General features: G+C 40.0%; 1 protein-coding gene across 4 annotated transcripts in view; it reads right to left on the bottom strand.

Annotated features, from left to right (window-relative positions):
* Nucleotides 1-15,958: 15,958 nt before the first annotated feature.
* The window catches only part of LOC149801722 (uncharacterized), a 46,939-nt gene continuing 39,150 nt past the window's right edge, over nucleotides 15,959-23,747 (bottom strand). For all 4 annotated transcript variants that reach the window (XM_089956024.1, XM_089956027.1, XM_089956026.1 and 1 more), the window contains 4 exons: nucleotides 20,083-21,694; nucleotides 19,209-19,393; nucleotides 18,033-18,360; nucleotides 15,959-17,325 (listed from right to left, as the gene is read on the bottom strand). In XM_089956024.1, the coding sequence (XP_089812150.1) occupies nucleotides 17,276-17,325; nucleotides 18,033-18,360; nucleotides 19,209-19,393; nucleotides 20,083-21,694 (2,175 nt within the window). In that variant the 3' untranslated portion in view covers nucleotides 15,959-17,275. The remainder of the gene's footprint in view (nucleotides 17,326-18,032; nucleotides 18,361-19,208; nucleotides 19,394-20,082; nucleotides 21,695-23,747) is intronic.

Below are 23,747 nucleotides of genomic sequence, written 5' to 3'. Positions count from 1 at the left end.
GTAACCGATGCAACTGCTCAATAAAATGGTCCACAATTGTTTGTCTCCTTGTTGCAAACTCAAATTGGCGATGGCTGCCCCGATGACACAATACACCACGAAGATTTGGCAGAAAAAGACGATTTGCGTTTTAGGCACACGTTCTCCACACCACACCCACAAGGGTTGTTTTTGTAAATCTTGCACAGAAGAACTAGGGGAAGAAGGACTGGTCGACGTAGCTGCGTCTGCTGCTGTGTGAAAGGGCATGATGGTCACTTCTTCTTTTTATAGTCGATGACTTGCGAAGCGTCGATCCAAGAATCGAAACTGGGTGGATATCCTTTCCAACGTACTTTGACTTCTTTGACACGTCGTTTGCCCACTTTACGGGTTCTGCGTTCGAGAATGCTTTCGATGTCGTACACGTCGTCTTCTTTTTTGGTGACACGTTGTAACTCGGGCAAATAAAACGTTCCTTTGAGTACTTCTCCGTTCATGTCTTCCAATTTATAGACGGCAGGATGACGGCCATGTACTCGTCCAGTGACGCGAAACAGTTCGGTCGTCCAGTTAGGTAAGTAACCTTTGTCGAAAGTGCGTTTGGTTTTGCCAATGCGCACCCAATCTCCCACGGTCAACTCTCCACTTTTCTTGGGGACAGCCCTCGTCGGGGACGTACCGAACAGGCGCTCGAACACCAGCACTTCGTTGTCGGGAGTCACGTCTTGCGGGGCACGTCCGATGCTTCGATGGTAAGATTGGTTGTACGCTTGCACCAGGTGCGGTAAGATGTCGATGTACTTCAGAGTGTGGTGATGCGTAAAATATTTCCACATGCGTTCTTTCAAAGTACGTTGAAAACGTTCCACGATGCTGGCTTTGGTTTCGGGATTCTCGGTGGTAAAAAAATGAATGTCACGTTTCTTTAATTCTTTTTGGAAAGCTTGGTTCAGAAATTCGGTGCCTTTGTCCGTTTGCCATCGAAGAGGGCGACGACCGCTCTGTTTCAACACCCGTTGCAGGGCTCGCACTAACTCGCTGCTCGATTTGGAAGTCAAGGGCACGACCCAGGCAAATTTGGAAAAGACGTCGATGACACAAAACAAATATTTGTAACCACGATTGTAGCTGGCCAAATGAGAGACATCGGCTAAATCGGCTTGCCATTGATGATCGATGCCTTCCACTCGGGTGCGACTTCTGGCAAACTTGCGTCGAATGGGTTTGTGTAAAGTGTAGGTAGCTTGTTCTTGTAACCATCGTTGCACTTGAGGTAAACGGAGACTTTTCAGTCGAGTTTTGGCAGCACGATACAATTTTTGAACTCCTGCGTAACCTGCAGGATGGGAGGGATCGTAGTAAATGCTGGCTAAGACTTTTTCCATTTTTTGTGTTGGTTGATGTGTTAATAAGGCACCCACTCTTGGAAGAGGCTACTCTTTTTCTCTTGGGGTATTTTCTCTTGGGGTATTTTCTTGGATTGCAAGGCTTTGCGTGTGCGACCGGCAATAGGTGTCGAAGAGGAGAAGGATGTCTGAGCGGGGGATATCGGTTCTTGTTTCACTTCTGTCTTCACTTCTGTCTTCACTTTCTTTTTCTCTTGTGAGGAAGAAGGGGTGGCCATCATCTTTTTAATCCATCCAATTCTGGAGGTAGGTGGTGTTGTTAACTTGCGTACTTTTTCTGGTGGAGTTTGAAACCCTTCCTCTTCTTCTCCTATTTCTGTCTTGGTCACGGGTACTGGTGGTACTGGTACTGGTACTGGTGATGGTGCTGGACTTTTCATCAAGGTCTTAAAATCTTTCAAAGTGGGTAGAGCTGTTTCGTCTAAAGCTTTCTGGTGAAAGAGTTGCAGTCGTTGCAAGAGTTGACCGTACTTTTGCGATTTTTCTGTTTCGGACAAATCTTGGCGATCCATCAAGGACTGCAGTTCGTGTTGTAACTGGGACATCTCGCTCAAATTGGGATTGGGAGGTAAATGCGGGGTGCGCTGTTCTTGCCACCGATGGTATTCCATCCATCGTTTGTAAGGCACTAAAGCTAGTTTTCGTCCTTCCATGGGGTTGTCAGGGGTCGATTCTGAGATCTTGGGACTTCCGAAGGCCTTTTTATCTTGCTCCCATCAGTCCTCCCAACATGGTTCCCAAGACTCCTTTTAGTATGGGGCCTAACAAGAGAGGTAAAATGCCTCCACGTTGGACCAACATCTTCTTTTTTTGACGAATGGGAATTTTCTTTTGAACCATTTTCCGAAGAACGTGACGATGTTTGCCTAAGCATTGTTTCTGGTGTTTGGACAAAGGGATCGTGCCTTTCAAAACGTTCAAACAACATTCGCACACGGTATCGATGACCTCTTTGGAGGCCGTTTGAATGAGTTTTTTTCGTAGGGGTGGAGAAGCTTTGGACAGGACAGATAACAGGTCCCCATGTTTGGCTAAACGTGGTGGCAGTCCTTTCCTTTTTTTTCCTTGGGGTTTTCTGGAGGGTGACATTTTTGCTTGTGGGTTCCGGGACATTCACCGAACAGACACTAACGTCGATGACTTAACGCACACCCTTTTATCTTTTTTTCTGGGACTATCACTTTGTCATAAAGGTGACAATGTTTTTCCGAAAATCGCCAAGGAATCCTCCCCTTTGTTGACGCCTCTTTTTCTTGGAACGACTGTGTCTTTTTTTAGGGTAACGTCGATGCTTGGCTAAGCGCTTTGTCGGATGACGCGTCTGCCTTTGTCTCTTTCTTTTGTGGCTTCTTGGAGGTGACATCTTTTACAAGTTCACTGATACCCCCGACTTGGTCACAGGTCTTTTTATACTGGAACTCGTCGCCACTGATTGTCTTTACGTTTTATCAGTTTGAGGACAGGCATGACACGTCGTGCAGGGGTACGTAACGGACTAAATCGAGCCAGTTCTTGCTTGGACAAATCCAGTAAACTTTGTAACATGCCCGATCTTTCATGGACTTTGATTTTGGGAGAAGGTACTTTGTGAGCAGCAGCCACTGCCGCTAAATTGGAAGGTCCTGCCACTGGGGAAGTTCTTTTGGGGGTCATCAACGGAGAAGTTCTTGGTGTGATCAACGTCTCCAAGTACTCTTCAGTTCCTGGTGACATCAACGGAGAAGTGGACAAACGTGAGGCTGCCGGAGACGCTGTGGCAGGTCGTGGCTTGCGAGTGTAAGGTTGCGTCCTGGCCGAAGTGCCTCTCTTGCGACTAGTTTTCTTCTTCTTCTGTGGACTTTTCTTTTTCTGGGGACTTTTTCTCTGTTTCTTTTTCTGGGGGCTTCTTTTCTTTTTCCGGGGTGATGGTGGTGGTGTCTGGTAAGAGGAGGGTCCTGCCACTGGAGAAGTTATTCTTCTTGGGGACCTGGTCTTTTTCTTTTTCTTCTTGGGGCTTCGTTGGACTTTTGTCTTGGGGATAACTTTGGGGGCATTAGGATCCCATCTTAAGAGTGAGCGAATGATGACCCCTCCTAGAGTACCGCTCCCTCCAGGTTTCAAAATGATTTGTTTTTTGGTTTGAGTGTCGATGCGGGGATCGGCCAGTTGGACCAAAGCGACTTTGTTTCGATCGAAAAAGCGTTGGGTTTGATGAGGAATCTGAATGATTCCTTGGAGTAATTGACGTGCCGTCACCGTGAACCATCGTAAGACTTCTTTGAGACTAGCTTCTAAGACACGAGCTCGTGTTTGTGGATCTTTTTCTCGACTGATGCCATACAAGGCACGAATCAATTTGACGGGAAGATGTGACTGAAGGGACGTCATGTTCACACTGTGTGAGACAGACGAAAAAGGGTCTGAGGTTTTTATAGATTTTTTATGGGGAGTGAAATGAAGTCGAGGACGGAGACGTGTACAGGACAGGCCCTCCGTCTTGGCACCAGTGGTGAAACAAGTGGGTACGAAATCGCAAATCCTCGGGAGTCGTAGGTTTCAAATCGACGAGTAAATAGGCGTGTGGCGTTTGAGTGGCATCGTCGTACGCCTGAGTCAGCCAAGGCGTTCCTAACTGTTTGGCTAAGACTTGCACTTGCGATTTATCTCGAGGGCTTTTAAACAAGACCACGTAATGCGCATTGAGACTGATGGTGCGATGGGCTTTACTTTGTTGAAACAAATTTTGGGTGATGTAAATGACACTGGCATTACGGTGATGCCCTTTGCGCGTAAACCACAATTTAATTTCTTCTTCGTCTTCTCCTAACATGTCGTCGAAAATGACCAAATGGGTTAGACGGGAGTCAGAGACGATGCCATCGTCTTCTTTAGGAATGCCTTCCACAAACACGATGGAATCGCCTTGACTTTCTCGCAAGAGGTTGTACGCCGATTGCCACTCTTTGTAACACCACACGATCCGTTGAGGGGGCCGATCGATCAAATGATGTTTATGTTCGATCAAACGTTTGACGAATTCGGTTTTGCCTGAACCGCTAGGTCCAGCAATGAGCATGTTAAAGGGATGGCGAAGATACAAAGCCTCCCAACTGGCACGATCTAAGTGTTCGTCGATGACTTTGACAGTAGAGGAAGAGGGAGCAGAGACAGCAGAGGTAGCCATGGTATGAGAAATGTCACTTGTGACACGAAAAAACAAACAAGACAAGAGTTTATATACTTTTTCAGAACACGTTTATTGAATGTTTCAAATATGAACACGAAAGACAAAAATACATACAACCCAAATAGTGATGTACAGGAATATAAAACACAGCAAAGCGATCAAAGTGGAATATAAACAAGTGTCTGTACAACATGTTTTGGTTAACCAAGATGTCCTAGGGACAGTGTGTAATGTTCTTACAGTCTCTACATGAGGTATTGTCACACAAGTGTCCTCCCGGAATGACCTTTCAGGCATGTCCATGACAGTCCTGTCCTGAAGCGAGTGGTTGTTCTCGGTGACGGGTTCTTCTGGCACCGTCACTAACACGGGTTGAAAAGTAACTTTTTTCCTTGAACAACTCTTGTGCATACTGGGCCACTTCTTGGGTCCAAGCCTCAAAACCCCCCTTTTTCCAATCACGAACATCTGTCCAATGAGGGTGTAAGTCACAAGCTACACACACATCGTCATACACGTCTTGGGTTGCTAAAAGTTGACGAATCTTTTTTTCCTGTTGAGGTCGAGAAGTATCCAGATGAAAACGCAAGGCTTTGAACAAAAGGAGTTTTTCGTGACCATTTAAGGCCATGGAGGTGGTAAGTACTGATCGTAAAGAGTCCACAAAGAATCGGCTGGTAAACGAAATCCCAGAAAACAAGTCACTAAGACACACACCACTTGTCGTCCAAAATTGAATGGATATAGTTGTTGTAATAATTGATGGTAATGATCCACGGTTTGAATATGGTCATTGAGTTCCTTCCACGGAATCTGTTGGATGACATGTGACATAAACCGTGGCATGGCAGCCTGTTTTTATATTCTCTTTTTTTCGGATGCAATAGACGTACTTTCTAGCCAGAGATCTTCGTTCTCCAGTAGGGAATCTAAATCTTGCATACTGTAACCGAAACGTCAGAGTTCGTTTAGGTGTTTCCTCTTCCTCTAAGTAGATTCCACGTAAAATATGTTTGTAATCCTTTAACTTGTCTTCCTCAATGCGTTGCACTAGGTGAATCTCGAAGTAACCATAATTATGAACATGTCGATCATTAGCGACCTCAAAGTGTTGAACAATGTCTGACCATTGAAAGAATTTCTGACGAATCAGTTCTCTTATACCATTCAGGTACCAGTGGTTAAAGATCTGGTGACGTAACGGATGCAATTGTTCTTTACGTTTCACTTGTATTTTCACCAGCTCTCGGTAAATCCTTTCTCTCAACTCCTCAGGCAAAGCACGAATGTTCTCTAGCAAAGTATCCATGAATAGGTCATACTAAATCCTCTTTGGTCTGACACAAGAAATGTACTCTTTGCACAAACATGGTTTCACTTCAGTGTCGAATTTAAATCGTTGAGTCACTAATCTACACATTACAATTCGTTCAGAAGTTTCCTCTTTCACTAAGTTGACATTGTGTTTAAGATGTTGGTAATTCGTTAACTCTTCCTCTGGAATTCGATGCAGTACGTTTACAATGTAGTAGATAGAATCGTCAATACCAAACCATTCCTTTTTATAACCAGGAGGTCGTTGATCAATGTCTGTCCAATGGAACACTTTCAATTGAATCAGTCCTTGTATAGCCTTCAGGTACCAGTGGTTCAAACACCGGTGACGTATCGGATGCAATTGTTCTTTACGTTTCACTTGTATTTTGACCAGTTCTCGATAAATGCGTTCTCTCAACTCCACAGGCAAAGCACGAATGTTCTCTTGTAAAGTATCCATGAACAGATGATTATGGTAAAAAAAAGTTACTTCAATGTCTCGGTCCCACTAAGGGTAAGTAATGACAATTCGGTGACCATCGAGCATGTTCTACGTAGGCCGAATCTTGCGGTTCCCAGTGGTGAAGTGACACACCGCAACTGAAACACTTGACTTTATCTCCTTCGCCCAAGTAGAAAAATCCGGCTCTGGCTAATTCTTCGGGGGTCGGTCCTCCCAGATACTTTGGCCATTTTCCTTTGAACGATTGAAGACGATTTTCAAAGTCGCAGTATTCCGACGAACGCACAGGAAACGAATATTCGTCTTTCACAGGTTCGTTTCGATGAGGGTTGAGTGACATAGGTAGGAGTTTGCTCAGGGCTGGATGACATCCGTAAGGGGGTAGACGTGAAGGTGGACATTCCCCTTTAAAACGAAACCCAGTAAAATGTCCAAGAGGACGAGCAGCATCACTTTCGCATCCCACAGGTCTGACACGCACAGCATCACTTTCCATGATAGGGGTAGGGGTACTAAAGTTCCCATGATGCTTTACGGCATCGCTCAGGTCACAAGGTACAGCATCGGTCCCATCGCAAGGCTCACAATCGCACTCGTCTGCAAACTCCGTTACGCAATTACAATGGTAACCACATGGACAATCGCAGTTTCCTTCCGGACATTTTCCGTCGCAATGCATGGGTCTTATCCATCCAATATTAGTCACACTAGAGGAAGATACAACTTTTTTACAATCCCCAAACTGAAACGATGTCTTTTTCAAAGTATTCATCTTGTTCGCTCGGTCTTGGTAGTCACAATGAACTATCGATCTTGACCATAGCCCCTTTTTTATACTAGTCGCAATGCAGTCTCCAGCTTGTACATCTTTCCTTTTTTACGTTTTTTATGTCCTGTTCTGGAAGGTACCGTCTCTAAGGTACCGTCAACATTGTACCGTAGTGTGATGGGTGGAAAGGCCATAGAAAGGTAAGGGCAGTGCGGAGACCATCGAGTATGTTCCAGAATAGCTGAATCTTTATAGATACATAGATCCATTCGTAACTTCAGTCCGCAAGCGAAACACTGTACCTCGTATCCCAATCCTGACTCAGGTCCCAAGTAGACAAATCCTGTTCTAGCTAAAACATGCGAAGAAGGTAATCCTTCCCTATCCGTAGACCATTTCTGAAACGTGTCCAATCGACGGGCACAATCACAATAGTCAGGTAAGAAGACTGGAAAATGGTAGGGTTTGAACTTGGAGTTCTCATCGGGTTTCTCACTCGATTCTTGCTGTGGCGAAGTCATCTTTCTGGTGGGGTAACTATCCTCTTACAACCAATGTTTTATACCAACGTGTCCATACGGTAAGGTGAAATGATTGGGAAGTCGAACTCGCTTCTGGTACACGATTTGATAGACTTTTTCCAAGGGCCGACTGACGATGTGGTGAGTGGGTAAACGTACAATCTTGTTCGGTTGAAAGGTGGTCACTTTAAAGTTTCCATCCTCTCCCGATTGCAAGGCTTCTTTCAATACCCCAAAGTTGACCACTCGACTGGTACGATAATTCAGAGTCAGTCCTTTCACTTTGCACGTCGTGTGCACTTCTCCTTGTTTGTCCCGGTATTCGTAGCCGTAATTTTTGGGACCGCCACTGACGAAACTTAGAATCTTGTCGTCGGGATGCTCGTCTGTCCAGGCTCCTAAACGGTCTCCTTCGATGTTAGGGTGATGTTGAATCGGGTGATGGATGTAAATGCAACTGTCCGTGTCAAAGTACAGGACGCGTTCTTCTAACAGTTCTAAAGCTTCGTACAATTTTAAGCGAGCATGGGCTGTCACGTAAGCCGCAATGATGACATTTCCAAAAGGGTCGTCTTGTACAAAGTCCAGATCTTCTTCGTAATTGACCAAGATCAAATTCTCTCGAACGACGTCCACGTGTTTCATGTATTTGGTTTTGTCGTGAATCATCTGGAAGTAGCGGGAAGGTTCTGTCAAATATTCCGTCTTGGGTAAACACGGTCGTTGTGCCATTTTACCCCACAAGCAATTTAACATCACTTTGGCAAACGATCGCCTGCCTTCGTTTTTCTCGATGTGGTCTAAAGTGATGCCTTCTTGTTCGTAGTATTTCTCTTTGAATTGTATTTGGTCTTCGGGAGTGTGACACCAGGAAGGATAGCCGCTGGCTTCTTGCTTCAGTTTCAAAAAGGCATCCACGTAGTCTGCGAAAATGCCTTTCTGCGTGGGGTCACCCTTGCGGTACTGTTGTGTCTTGGGAAAGTGGCAAATTTCGTACACTTCTAACAGTTGGTATCCCATATCCAGAGCTTTGAACAATTCCACGCTGACCCAGGTTCCCGTCAAGGTCCGTTCTTCCTGGCTGTGATGGCAAGGTTGATCTTGGTTGCACGTTTCGGCACAAGTACGGCACAAGGGAAACATCAGTTTGCCTTGACAATGGTGAGGTAAGACGGGATGGTAGAGGTTCGTGGGAGGCAAAACTTTGCACTTGATCAAGCCTTCGTATTGTCGAATGTTTTTCAGGTCGATGTGTTCCGTCAGCAATTGCGGGTGCCCTACAGGAAAGCGACAATATTTGCACACGTAGGGATACAGCGAACACACGTCCAAGTATTTGATTTCTTCTCCTTTCTCTTCGTCGGCTTGGTACAGCAAACAGGTGGCATTGGTCCTTCCTCCGTACAAACTATCCCTCGGGTTCAGCGGGTCCATGAACTGGTAACTTTCCACGAGACGTTTAAACTCGGGATCGGTTTTCATACGGTGATCGTACTCGTGTTCCCACATTTCCACCACTTGGTATCCTTGCTGTTCTAACTTTAGGCGTCGCTGACAAGTGTCCTGGTACAAGTCTTCCATGGTTCGTTGCAAAAACTGATTTTTAGTGCCACGGTCAGGGTAACAGACGGGACATCCGTGAAATAAGCAACCGTTAAACTCGTACACGATCTTGGGGTTTTCTAAGTCCCAGCCATCGACCGAATATGTTCCGATGGTCTTTTCACCCCCTCCGTTGCGGGCATGCTGAATCCACTTGTCTTCCTTGTCGCACAAGTAATGTAACCAACGTAGGGCTTTGACCGAGTATTGACGTTTGACAAAGTGGGTCGTTTGAGGACTGATGACAGCCACGGTGTTTTCAGGCATGAATCGTTGTCGATACACTAAGGAACACGCTTTGGCAATGGTGCAAGCTTCTTTCAAAGGATCGACCCCTCCGTGTTCCATGAACAGTTCTCGAAATTTTCCACAGCAACGCCGTAAAATGTCCACGTCGGAACGACAATACTTTAGCATTTCTTCCTGAAAGTCGAAAGGGTCCGAAGCGTGAGCCTGGTACCAAGCGTAGAAAGCTTCTCGTTGTTCGGTACGCATGTTGTCGGGGTCGTAATAGTGAGCCTCAGGCAAATGGGGTAGAACGGCGTGTTGATTGGCTTCCGTATTGAAAAAGTGTGGAAAGTACCCTTTAGCCATTTCTGTCATTCCAAACGTTTTAGGCATTCGACTCAAAGGCATGGCCAAATAGCTCATCGAATCTTTAAACTGTACTTGTCCCACTTGCATGAAAATGATTTTGGCTCCGTTCAAAGTCACTTTAGGACGCTCGGTGCCTTGTTCCGTATAGTACCTCAAAAGAAACTGTCCATCGTATCCGGAGAAATTGTGAGCCATCACCGTGGCATGACGATGACAATCTCCGTAACGTTCGATGTCCTCTTGGCTCCACGTCTTGTCGATGGGGTCTAAGACCCATTGTGCAAAATCGGCTAACGTGTTCGGTCCCCGAAAGATTTTTTCACGTCCTCCAGGAGTCTTGCTGCAGTGAGGGCAATGACTGAAGATAGGTTCTTGAATGCACTTCTCGCACGCTCGATGAGCCACGCAAAAATTAGGAATGTGAATGCCGGTCTCTTGCATGCATTCGAAATCGAAAAAGATGAAATTGCCTTTCTTCTTGTGACCGTTCTCTTTCTCTGGTGAGGGTTGGTATTTTTGCACGTAGCATTGGTGTTCCAAGTCCACGATGTGGTGACAAATGTGACATTTTTTCTTTCCTCGACATACGTGTGCCTTGGCATTATTGGTAAGTATGCCTTGTCCACACGTAGGGCACAATCTCAGCAGTTGACAAGCGCATTTCTTCTGTGAACCTTGCGTCTTCAGATGTTGTTGGTAACAGGTAGGGCTGACAAACGTGCGCAGACAAGTGGAACAAGGCACTGGTTCTTCGCTCAGACAGGGTGGAGAGGCCAAACATCCTGAGCATTTCCATCCACAATGTTTGTGTTGCTCTCGATTATTATAACCATAGTCACATTTCTCACAATAATAAACATATCCCAGGAATCCAGTGATACTGGTAATGGTATCGAAATGTTCATCGTGATGATAAAGGTGAATGTATTTTCCGTCCTTAAAGTCTTGGCCTCGAAACAATAGAGGCCCGCTCACTTCTTGAGGGTGCACTTTCAAGGTGTATCGTGGAGCTAGGGCATCTTGCAATTTTTGCATCTCAGGAATGCCACAGGGTGTGTCTTTGGACAGTCCGACTTGTTGTAACAGGAGTTCTGCTTCATTTCGTTGTTTGGCTCGGTCGGAACGTTGAATAGTGTCCCAGGTTCTTTTCCATTCTACCGTGTCGTTCTTGTTGGCATAGGTTCGTCCCACCACGATGGCACGGGCTAAACACATCTGGTCATGAGGGTTCTTAATTCGGACGAGACTTGTTTTGGTGTTGCGAAGGTCGTCCACCAATAACATCTTTTTGCGTCCAGTCCCTTGAGGAGGAGAGACGTGGGTCATGTCCAGTGTGGCTTTACCATCGGTGATGTCAAACTGATCATTAGATTGTTGTACGTGTTGAATCTTGTCCATGACTTTGGAAGCGGTCAATTCTGCAGGGGTGCTAAACTCGATCCAAACAGGGGATTTCAAACCGTCGTGTTGTATGGAAAGTCTCAAGCGGTCGTCTTCTTTGGGTTGACATTGTCGCTTGAGTGCAGTGAGCAGAGAATCCCACACTCCGGTGATGAACCCTTCTGCTTTCTCTAACGGTACTTCGGACTTGAAATCTTTAAACTTCACCGTGTATTTGTAAGCCGTGGTTCTAAATTTTCTAGAGGAGCGCTTTTCCGTCTCTCGAATGGAATAGTATTTTTCAGGGTTGACTAAGGGTGGTGAACTTGGTTTAGAGGTTTCAAATTCTGGTTCACTCATGTCCTCTTCAAAATCACTGGCATGAATTTGTGCCAAGATCTCAGCCCTGGTACGAGGCGATAGATCACGTTTCTGCCTCTTACTTTCTTCTTTCTTCTCGAATGAATGGGATCGTTTCATCTTGAAAGCAAAAAGTCAAATGACTCAAGTTCAAACACCATAAACTACTTTATAGTCATAGCAGACCAGCGTATATAAAAGGGTGTGTGTCTTGTCCTTTCACTATTCATTTCACTCTCGAGCCGAGCACAACGATGGAAGAGACTGACCAGATGGAACGTTTCGTCAGAGCTTTGCGAGGGGTCATTAGAAAATTCTCTTCAGACCAGCCTACGGACTACTCTCCTTCCTTTAGAGATAAAAGTCAAGATACTTGCTATATCTGTCAGAAGAAAGGGCATTGGTCTTCAGAGTGTCCAGACCGTCAAAAAAGAAAAAAAGGGGTTAGAAGAGACAAAAGTCAAGATACCTGTTATCATTGTCAAGAAAAAGGACATTGGTCTCCAGATTGCCCAAAAAAGAAACAAGAGGAGTCAGAAGAAAAGAGGAATTCTTCAGAAGAAGAGAGGGATTCTTCTGAGGAAGAGAGGGATTCTTCTGAGGAAGAAAGAAGACAGGTGAAGAAAAAGAAACAGGAGAAAAAAAGAAGAAGGGAAGAAAGCGAGGAGGAAGAAGAGGAAAAGAGTGTGAAGGTGAAGAAATTCAAAAAACAGAGAGACTAAACAAGGAGAAAAGAAGAAATTAATGAACTTTTCATTAAAGTGTTGTGTTATAAATTGTGAATTGGATTGTAAAAAATGGAGAAAAGAATAAATGAATGATATAAGGTAAGTGTCTTTGAGTTGTGATTTTAAAATAAGAAGCTACACTCACGCACTCATACACAGACACGTATTAAAAGGGTAACATGGGTGAATTTTTTTTTTGAGTTATTGGCAAATTGAAATTGTATTTCTTTTCGAGAAATGTGAGTGGCCCTGAAAAGGGCCTTTTTTCTTCATGGTGTAGGGGTGAGTTTAAGCAATCAATTTTAACTGCCTTAAGCCTTTGCCACGGCCAAGGCCTACTTCTGGACTGCGTAATGTTGATGATGATGATTGGGTTGAAATCACTAAGGGTGGTACGGTAGGCTTAGTCACAGGGTTGACATGTTTGGCTCGGGAAGGTCGTATTCTCTTCGGTCGTGATAAAGAAGTCTGATACATTTGTTTCAGACTTCTTAACTCCGCTAAAATGTCTAACAGTATCGTGACCGTTTGATTTTCACCCTCTTGTTTCTTTGCTGCTACTTCTTCTTGCTGTTGTTGCTGTTGTTTTTTTCTTACCTCTTCTTCTTGTTGCTGTTGCTGTAGGAGAAAAGTCTGTTCCGCTTCCTTTTGTCGTTGTATAAATTTCTCCAATTCTTCTTTCTGTCTCTGTCTAAAATTCTCCACTTGCGGTAATGAAGAAAGTAACGAAGGTTCCGGAACAAATTCTTGCGAGGAGAGAAAATCCACAAAATCCCAATTCACCTCTTCTGAAAGTAAGTCCGGGTTCCCTTGGGCAGTCTCCCCTGCTGGTGCACCCCACTGGATCGTTTTCTGAGTTTCCGTCATGTTGAATCACTGTCGCATAGATTGACTGCACACAAGCGCTAGCGAATCTATATTGACTACGTGACGTCACAGACTGCTCTCTTCGGATTGGATGCGAGCTGACTGAATTCTGTAACGCGTGTTCGGATTGGTAAATGAACTCAATCCGTTTCAATCCTTCCTCCGCCTATAAATAAGCGCCGTTCAATGCATTGATTCACCTGTTCTCGTCGCTTCAAGATGTGGACTACAGTTGAGTCATCCACCCTTGTGTCTTCCATGATGTTTCGGACAGACTTGCTCATGTATGTCCGATCGAAGTGGACCGTTGTCCACAGGACAAACACCAGCCTGTGGATACGTAGGATCTACGTCGAAAGACAAGGATGCCTGAAAAGAGTGCTGATGTACGGACCAACAGTAAGACGCAGCCTAAGGACAAGAAGAAGACCAATGCGGTGCCATTTATGTTAATGAATACATTAACATAAAACCCAAAGGCCCTTTTCAGGGCCAGCCATATTTCTCGAAAAGAGATAGCCTTTCCATTGCCTACCCCTTTTTTAAAAAAAATTTTTTTAAAATTTAAAGAAAAAAAATCCCATGTTAAATTCCCCTTGTCCGTAGAGTGACCCACGATTTATTCCCATGTTAAATTCCCCTTGTCCGTAGATTGACCCACGATTTTTCGCCATGTTAAATTTCCATTGTCCGTAGAGTGACCCAGGGGTGTTTTGAGTGGAATTTCCATTGTCCGTAGGGTGCCCCACTTCACTACTGATAAAGCACGAGTCATTTATATATTTACCATATCCAATAAATGCAGAAATGAAGCATGAGTCATTTAGAGATTTACTATTACTGTTAAAAAGTAGATATCAAATAAATGAAGAGATAAGCACGAATCATTTATAGAAATACCATTCCTGTTAAAGAGTAGATATCCAATAAATGCGGACACAATGCACGAGTCATTTATAGATTTACCATTACTGCTAAACAGTAAATATCCAATAAATTAAGGCACAATGCACGAGTCATTTATAGATTTACCATTCCTGTTAAAGAGTAGATATCCAATAAATGAAGAGATAAAGCACAAGTCATTTATAGATTTACTATTCCTGTTAAAGAGTAGATATCCAATAAATTAAGACACAATGCACGAGTCACTTATATATTTACCATTCATGGCCTTTGCATAGACGTATAGTTCGAACATATAATTGGGAGTAGAAAAAGTAAGCAAAGCACTGATGAACTAAGTAACACGTTGTGATAAAATTGTATGTTATTTTTCATATATTAATTCATTATAAATTTCAAAACATTTTGTTTAACATAAAAGCTATTTTTCAGATAAAGATTGCCCTTTAAAAAATGCACATTAAAAAAATTATTGCAATTCATCACCAATATATTTCTAAATAAAACAAATTTCCTTCAATCCCTTAGTTACTTCTCTCAACATTCCGTTTCTGTTGGGAATCTATAATTGCTTGTTACAAATTTAACATGAGGTTTACAATTTTTTTGGGGGTGGGTGGGTATTTTTTGTGACCAAACTCACAGGTAGGTTTCAAATTATAGGTCTTTTTAAAACAACAAAATATATGTTTCTCCTGTTGGTGACACAGTTTTCCAAGCTTTTTGGAACTGATCAAAATTTGTTTGCATTGTGCAATTAAGGAATTAGTAGTCGAACAGGAATTACTTAACCATATGTAATTAAGTCAGAGATTTTTTGAAGTAGATTTTATTTTATCAATCCAGTTACTTCTTGTAAGTATCTGATAAAAGATTCCTATGCAAAGCTCTGTCCTATATATAAGAAATGTTTGAGTTCCTAAAGCTAATTCAGCACCAAAATTAATCATCCTAGTTTCATATGAATAGATATAGATTTTGTCACAAATTCCATAAATAATATATTTTGAGGTTCTATTTTGATAGTTGAAATGGATTTTGAAATTTCAAACATGTACCTTTTCAAACGAATAAAATTTTTAAAAGCTATAATTGTGAGGACGTAAGTACAAATATAGAAGTAGCTTGACCAAGTAATTTCAGATCATAATAAATCTGTAAATTCAAAATTATATCCGTATTTGCATAACAAAAATAAAAGCTTTGCCATTTGAAACTGATTTGATTTAGCCAAAGTACAATTTTATTTATTCAAAATAATAAAACCTAGATACCTTTTGTATATACCTTTTACCTAACTGTAACATGTTTACGTTTTATCTTTAATATGCTATTAGTTCATTCTTACTTTTATTTAGAAAGATGTATCTTCCCAAAGTTTTATTTTTCTATGTGGCCAGTACTGAGCTGAAAACATATGGGTAATTTTATATAAAATTACAACCTTTGTTTTGTCAACATGAACTGTTAGTTTTAATGTTTTAATATAATTAGAAAAATACAAGACAACAAGCAATGGATCATACAATGCATATTGCAGTAATTATTAGTTGCAAGCATTGTATCATTGACATACAGTAACAATATAACATTTTAAATATATATAATTTAAAAATATTATGCGACTCAGCACCTCTATACCCATTGATGCTAATATATGATTTTAAATCTTTCACAAGTCTGAAATAATAAAGAATAATCAATGTTACAGATTTTTTCCTTGTCAAAACCCAACAGAACATGATAATAAACCTGTAACATTACGACTGACATAAACAGGTGTTAATTTTGATAAACTTTATTACTTCAAAACATTTTTACATACTCTAGCAGATAATGATTTTGACCCAAATAGATTTTATAAATATATAAAAAATAATAAACTATAAAATGTAAAAATAAGTTTTTTTTAATGTTTACAATTAGAAAATTAACTAAAAAATACAGCGTCATTGTGTCATTGCAGTATCCCTGCCGGATTAACCTTGTCTTAGTTCAGATTAAAGATCGTTTCCTTCCAAAGATGCTGATGCCATTTTATCAATCAAAGCGATGTAACAACAGTTTTGGTCAGAATTAATTGGGATGAAATTTGCAATTTTAGATATAGTTTTTGTAATACTCACATCCTTGTCATCACAAATTATGTGCATGGGGACATGAAGGTTAAGTATTTTGTTTTTATATAATAGTAGCACAATTGTTTCAGCTGCTTTAATATGTTAATTAAGCAATACATCTATGCAGGGTGCTCTATTATTGGAGAGTTTTATTATCTCCATTTTTCTTCTATAGTTAGTTTTTCATTAATTGTTATATTTTTAGAATCAGACCCGATGCAAAAGTCAGACACAGAATCTGAATCATCATTTTGATTAAGGATTTGAACATGATCGCACATAGTCTAGAATGATGTATGAATATCTCTATTTTTCTTATCAACTTCATTAATACGTTTCCAGAACTTTGGGGATTCACTAATCTACATATTTTGTACTATAAATGGAAGCCAACATATTGAGCAAACTATATTTTGACAATATGTCTGGTCACGTGATGCATATCTTGTCTACTAATTGATTCTTTGAAATCAATTAAACCTTTTTAGTGTGACACGGCATTTTCTTGTTGTCATATAACGTCCACAAAACAAAGACTTGTCTGCATGTTCATTTCTGCATGTTTCTATATCATTAAAAGAAATGTATGATCTATTTAAAACAAAAAAACCCCACACATTATTATTACTTACAATATCTTCTTTAATATATGGACCATCGCATGCATAATTTAAACTTTGAAATGGCTGATTAAAGATGAATCTATTATATTATCTACATCATTTTGCACTCTATCATGCAACAACTTTCTATAATTAATGTATTAATTACCAGTGCAAAATTACATTTTCCCTAATACATAAATATTGGAAAATACTATGTACATCCAACAGCGTGGATCTTCAAGTAATTCAACAGCACAATGTAATAATGAACCAGTAATACTTTAAAATGCACATTGTTTTCAAGTATTCATTATGGCTAGCCAAATAAGATATGCAGAGTTTGTTTCTTAAGCAGTTGTAACTAATATAATATGGATTAAAGAAGCTCATTAGTACAAGACTGCAAATTATTTTGTGCTTATCTGAGTTTAGAAAATAATAAAATCTGAGACAATTGCAGTTGTTTGAATCTAATCTAGTTCTGCATCAGTTCTTTTTCTTTTTCCTCGGTTGTTTCTTTATATTTTCTGAAGAAACTGAAAGTAGATTGTTGTATTTGAATGTTATATACAGTATATTCATGTGAATACAAACTAGGCAACACTTCTGAACACTATTTGAACTAATCCAGAAAATGCCGTAAAAATTAATAGGAATTTTTATGATTTAATGCAATCTTAAAATGTGAAACATTTTTCACAGTTGATCCTTAAAAACACGTCTAATAAACCATCAGATATGCTTTGAAAAATACGAACATACCTTGAACACTGATTAATGTATGCATACACCACTTTATAATGGATAGCCAAGGAATTTTTCCACCATTTTAGAGTTTAGATTTAAAACAACGTATAAATATAATTCCAAGAGTATTTTCAACTGTTCATAAAATAAGAAGAAATACTCTGGAATATCACCTAAGTATGTCAAATTATAGACATTTCAGAAGTTATTTACTATAAAAGTTTATGAAACGCTGGTATATACTATTGCCTAAACATTGTATAATAACTGTAACGTAAACACCACTGTTCAACCATTACACTGTCTAGGTTATCATATTCAAACCGCCAGGCTAACACATTTACTCGACTGGACAGTCTCCAAACATTATTTTTGAGATATTGTACAATGACTTAAGTATCTACTTTGTGATAAACATGTCCTTTGGAAACTAATTTTAAAGACACATTAAACTCCTAAGGAATTTATTTTTAGGAGGTGTGAGAACATTAGATACCTTGTGGTGGTTGAGAAGACTCATTAACCAAGGGGGATGCAAGCTGTTGTAATATTCTCTGTAACGTAGAGTCTGTGACGTCCGTTGTTTCCATGGAGGACTCGAAGTTCTCATCCTCTGACCCTTCACTGCTGTGCCTGCGTTCAGGACCCAGACCAAGATCACTTGGGTCCTGTCCTTCTAGCCCCTCCATTGGTTCAGGTGCCTGTACAAAGGTTAGGCCTCTTTTGAAACACTCCTCGAGAAACTCTGACGGGGGCATCGTCTGATTCACAAGAATGCGCCTCCCCCTATCAGCTTCTTTGTCGTACTTCCCATTTTCAAAGTCCTGTTTTAAAAAGTAGTGCATCAGCGAGTGGGTTTTCATATAAGAGAGGAAATATGATCCAAGCTTTTATTTTCTTTTGAAAAGTATCAAAACGTTTGTATGTTCACCTATGATACTGAATAGTTAAGAACTGAATGATTTAATGTCTTGTTACAATATTTTCTCTTATGGGAACATTAACTTTCCAATACTAAACATTGTGGAACATTTTAGGAAAATAAAGTTTAATATGGAAAAAATGTAAGAAGTTCATATTTTCCTAATAACTGCTATGTCTTTCAAGAAGCCGAACAAATTTTATTCCCGTCGCCATTAAATTACATTTGTTTAATTCTGTGGTGCGATTTGTAATGTTTCTGATGCTGAAGACTTTTACTAAGTTGATATTGTGAAGACACTGAAAGTTTAATTCACTAAATCTGCTCACATGCAATTACACCAAATAGTCAATATTCTTAAAAAAAGTTTAACTACAGGTTGTCACAATACATGTCAGATTCGTTCGGCTAGGCTAAGACTTTTACAGAAAGACTAATGTGTACACTTTGCTTTCATTTCTGTTTCTGTAAGGAAGGAATATATACATTTGTATATTGTGTAAAATTAAGGACCATAATAAAAACTAGAAGTTAGCAAATACATTTCTATGCTTGCCAGCTGTGTTCCTTACCCTTAAACCGACATTGTACATAACAGCGAATAATTAATCTTCATGAGTAGCAAAATTGCTACAGGAATGAAAGAAAATGTTCTCAGGCTTAGAAAGGATTATTGTTAGAGTTGACAAGTATCTTCTTTAAGGCAATCAAAATATTTCTTTACATTATAAATCCAGTGTTGATGCTTACCTTGTAGAACTTTTCTGTACTTTTCAGTTCCTTCATATCATTTCTCTTTCGCAAGAGTTGCAGGTGCTCCTCTTTAATATCCGGGTACAGAATATTTCGCTTACTAATACTGCCCATCTTAAAGTGGTGCTTCACGAGTTCATCAAAATAACACTTTGATGTCAGCCAGTACCTCATAGCATATTCTTGACAATAGAAGAAATGTATTTTATAAAATTATAAATTATATTCCCTATACTGTCCTATTAGCAGAACTACACTCATGCGTCAGGGAAAAAGATGGAGAAATTGAAAGTTTCATCAAATGTTTAGTGTCCATCCATCAAAACCTCATTTGAGATCCAGGTGAGTATGTATTTCTTTCGTAACTGCATGTTCAAATGCTTTTGTCTTAGTAAGGCGATACAAATCAATAGTGTCTGGTTCTAAGTAAACATTGGGCAGTATCGTTAACGTAGGGACTTGTTCGTACAATGTCTTTTTGTGTTTATATCCAACCATGGTTGATGCTAAAAGAAACGTTGAGCCACTTCCAATTTAAATTAAGAATAAGATGAAGCCCATGAAGGCATGCTAATTTCCCATATTCATTTTTGGAGCCATACATTAAGACCAAACGATAAGTAAGCAATTTGGCTCACTATATTTATTCAAGATCCTGTAAGGGTAACGTTATGAAAGTATCTGGATATCGATACTATCTCATGAGTTTCAGAGATAATGGACATGTATCAGTTAAAAGGAAAAAGAAATAAAACGTTATGAGATAAAACAAAATGAACCAATATGATCATGCTTTTAAGTGTGCATGAATGTACGATTTACATATTTGCATTCTAAATCAGAAAAACTATGGAGGAAATGTTATTCTTACCATGACCCTCCTCCAGTAACTTTGTGTCTCCGATCAAGTCATACAATCTGGCCACTTGAAAAACGCTCTGGGTCATGAAGGAATGAGGGGGTCTGAGGATCTCTCTGCGCATATCCATGGCCTCCTCTGCATCTCGCAGTGCTTCCTTTAGCGACCCCATCTGGATGTACACGTCTGCACGGTTCTTTAACTTTTGTGCAAATCCATCCCTCTGATCTAACTTTAGTTCTATGTCTAAGCTCATTCCTTCACTGAATGTGGTTACAGCCATATCAAAAAGGCGCTTTCTTTCTTCTTCTGTTGATGCGATGAGCGCCCTTTGGAAGTTAATAAGGGCTCTGCAGTTCAAGAAGTTAGGTTTGTCCAAATGATGATCAATTGGCTTGCCATTATCATCCTGGGAGGGTAGTTGCGGATTATCTAGATATGTTGGTTGAAGAAGCATCCTCTCTGCTTCCAAGTAATACTCTTCGGCACCATCTAAGTCCTTTTTCTTGTAATATATATCTCCAATCTCTTTTGTGATCTTGGAATATAAGTGTCTGTAGTCTTTTCGAGGTTGAAATTCATTGCAGAAAAATTTCGCCAATTCAAAATGTTTATAACTATCTTCCAATTGAGGAATCTCTTTCCTAGCCAGACTCTGACCTTTGACCATGTGGAAAAGAACATGTACAAGCCTTGTATACATTACCTGATTCTCAAAATTTCGAAAGTAGGGGAACTTATCTTCTAGTGTTTTAAGACAATCTAAAGCGAACTCTGGTCGGTCTTGTGCTACATACACATCCGCTACCTGTACCATCCAAAAGAGAAACATCACCATATTGTCATCTGATTGTGCCCTTCTGGCTTCTGATTGGAAGGATGCACGCTTTCTGTCGTTACTAAATAAAATGTCTGTCAGTTCACGAATCCTGAGTTTCTGAAGAACAACTTTTGATGAAACTCTCTCAACTTTGTATGAAGGTAAGATCCGTGGATCTTTGTACATGTGATAGTAATACTTCGTTATGTGCGTTTTGTATTCTTCTACTTTTCTGAGTCCTCTGAAACAGTCTGTACTAAGATACTTTCCTATTTTGTTGATGATGTTTTCCATCTTCACGGCGAAGCTTTTGTATGCCTCATCTAAAGACATTTTAAATTTCTTTGGATTCCATTCTATAAGATATTTGTAGACCAATGGATGTAAAGAAACATTCATTCTTTTCTCTTCTGTATCAATCTCGATGAGGTGATATCGATTAAGTTCTTTCAGCTTATCCTCAGGTAGACGTTCATGTGTGCCTTTGCGCAGCTTTCTAGATTTCTCCCTCTTACTATATAAAATGCTACATGCATCATGAAATGAAATTGGACTCGTCTGGAATACAGACATGCACACCAACATTTCTTGGAGATCAGACTGCAGCGTGTCGATCGTTTGTTGTAGACACTTCTTGACTCGTAAAGTTTCCGTAACATCCTTTTCATCAAGACGTAACTGCATCACAATTTGTCTGGGATTGATATTTTCCCTTTCAATTTTGCCAGCTATGACAGTTATAGCTAGAGGGGAACAACCACAGCCATTAACAATATCTCTGCAGTCCTTTTCTTCGATATGCATCTGTAAATACAAATGCAGATGATATTTACATTTATTAAGAGCCGATGATATGTGTTCGATGGAACAATATTTTCATCTATAAGAAGAAGAAAAAGAAACATACGTTTCTAGAAATTTATGAACAGCATGACACATAATTTGTTGCAATTAGAGTTTTATATGCTGTCATAAATGAGTTTCGGAGTGGTAAGAGTTTCACATGTAATATTAAGGGTGCAGCCTTATCCAGACCATATTATTTGCTGGTTCAGACCATGTGAAATATATTTAGGTTTCGATTAGAGTTCAATGTGGCATTTACAACTGTTTAAAATATTATATTTCTCATTATTTCCCAGTCAATATACATTTTTCTCAATATCGTGAAAAATTACTCGGTCATAGTTGACAACATAAAACACACATTGATAACCTTATAAAGGAGCGACCAGTAAGAACATTTTGTTATGTAAATTTACCGGCTACAAATTAACATGCTCTTGCTATGTTTGTGAAAGTAGGAATAACTGCTAAAACAAACTGGTTGGTGTTCCAATGTATTGCTTTATTACATTTTTCATATGGTTGGAATCAGCCTGACATTTGGTAAGCATCAGCCATGGTCTGAACAAGCCAGTTTACAGTTTAGACCACAATTTGTCTTAACCTTTGCACTGAGCAAAGGCAGGTAATGCTTCTGGTGATTTTGTAAACTATTGTTGTTTGTGTGATTTAAATTTTTTAGCATAGCTTTAACAATTGTAGTCACATAGCAACGATGTCTGCAGTGTGGAAGTTTATAGTGATGTCTAGCACTGGGGCATCATGTAGCATCATGTCCAACCCATTTACATTATCCTGACACCATGCAGGCCAGAACTAACACTCTTGATGTTGAGCGCCAAGCGTGGAAACTGCTTAAGTACCATCTTTATAAGTCTTTGGTATGACTCGGTCAGGGTTCGAACCCCCGAGCTCCGGTATCCGAGGGGTACACTCTAATCACTTAGGTTACAGGAGTGATCTACTACTGATGCAATTAAATGGTGTATTTCTCTTTCTACTGTTTGATGTACTTCACTTTCTCTTTCAACTTTTTCTTCTTTGATAAGACTGCTCTACAATATTCGCACAGAAATAACAGCAGAACAATCTGGCTAACTTATGGACCATCAGTACAAGCTCTGCGCAAAAGTGAGACTCCGGAAAAAATTGTGAAAATATTTTGTTGCTTCTACACAAATAAAGAAACTATCAACTGGCTGTTCTGTCAAAGAAACAAAATACATTCACATGTATAAAATACAAACTTGACGTAGAGATATAAAATCGCTGAGGATGAATATGAAGTAAAACATTTTACTCCGTTTAGTAACATTTTTGTTGGATATTTTAAAAATTGGTTTTTGTTTTCACAGACAACCTGCTGAAACTGATCTATTTAACATTTGAAAACAAAAACACATTGCCTAGATTATATTAAAAAAGAAAATAGTTTCTAGCAATTTGTATATATTACATCGTTATTCAAATATATTAGGCACAAATAGATCTCCTTTACACAAAATTTGGATGAATTTTGTTTTTGATATATGACAAAACATGCAACGATTGGACCCACAATCGTGATATCCATCTAGACAACATTACCGTAGAAGAAACCATTAAGATTCAATGCCAAAAATGCAACTGATTGAGACACTAAACTACTTAAAGTTTCAAGTCATTGTCCAAATTTGAATTTACAACTGAGAAGAAAAGAATGTCATGAAATTAAGCATTGATACGTTATCTCCCTCCTAAGTTAGTGTCGAAAATGCATACTAAATTACTCCCCTTTCATTTCATCTGGACTAAATCGTACACGGTGATGGCAGTTTGCAGGTGTAAATTAAATGAAATTACTCCATACACCGCATCAGTAATAGGGGCGACTGAGCCTCAATTGGACATCCTGTGTTAAAATGGCTCAAACGTTTATAGCCTGAAATGGCCCAAAAGTTGATAGCCTCAAACGGGAACTAATCATGGGTGACGTTACAGTGCTGGACACTGGGGAAAAAAGGGCAACAGT

This window comes from Sinohyriopsis cumingii, chromosome 4 (assembly GCF_028554795.1).
Source record: "Sinohyriopsis cumingii isolate HCF-2022 chromosome 4, ASM2855479v2, whole genome shotgun sequence".
NCBI lineage: Eukaryota > Metazoa > Mollusca > Bivalvia > Unionida > Unionidae > Sinohyriopsis > Sinohyriopsis cumingii.
This window is presented reverse-complemented; position numbering and strand designations above follow the sequence as displayed.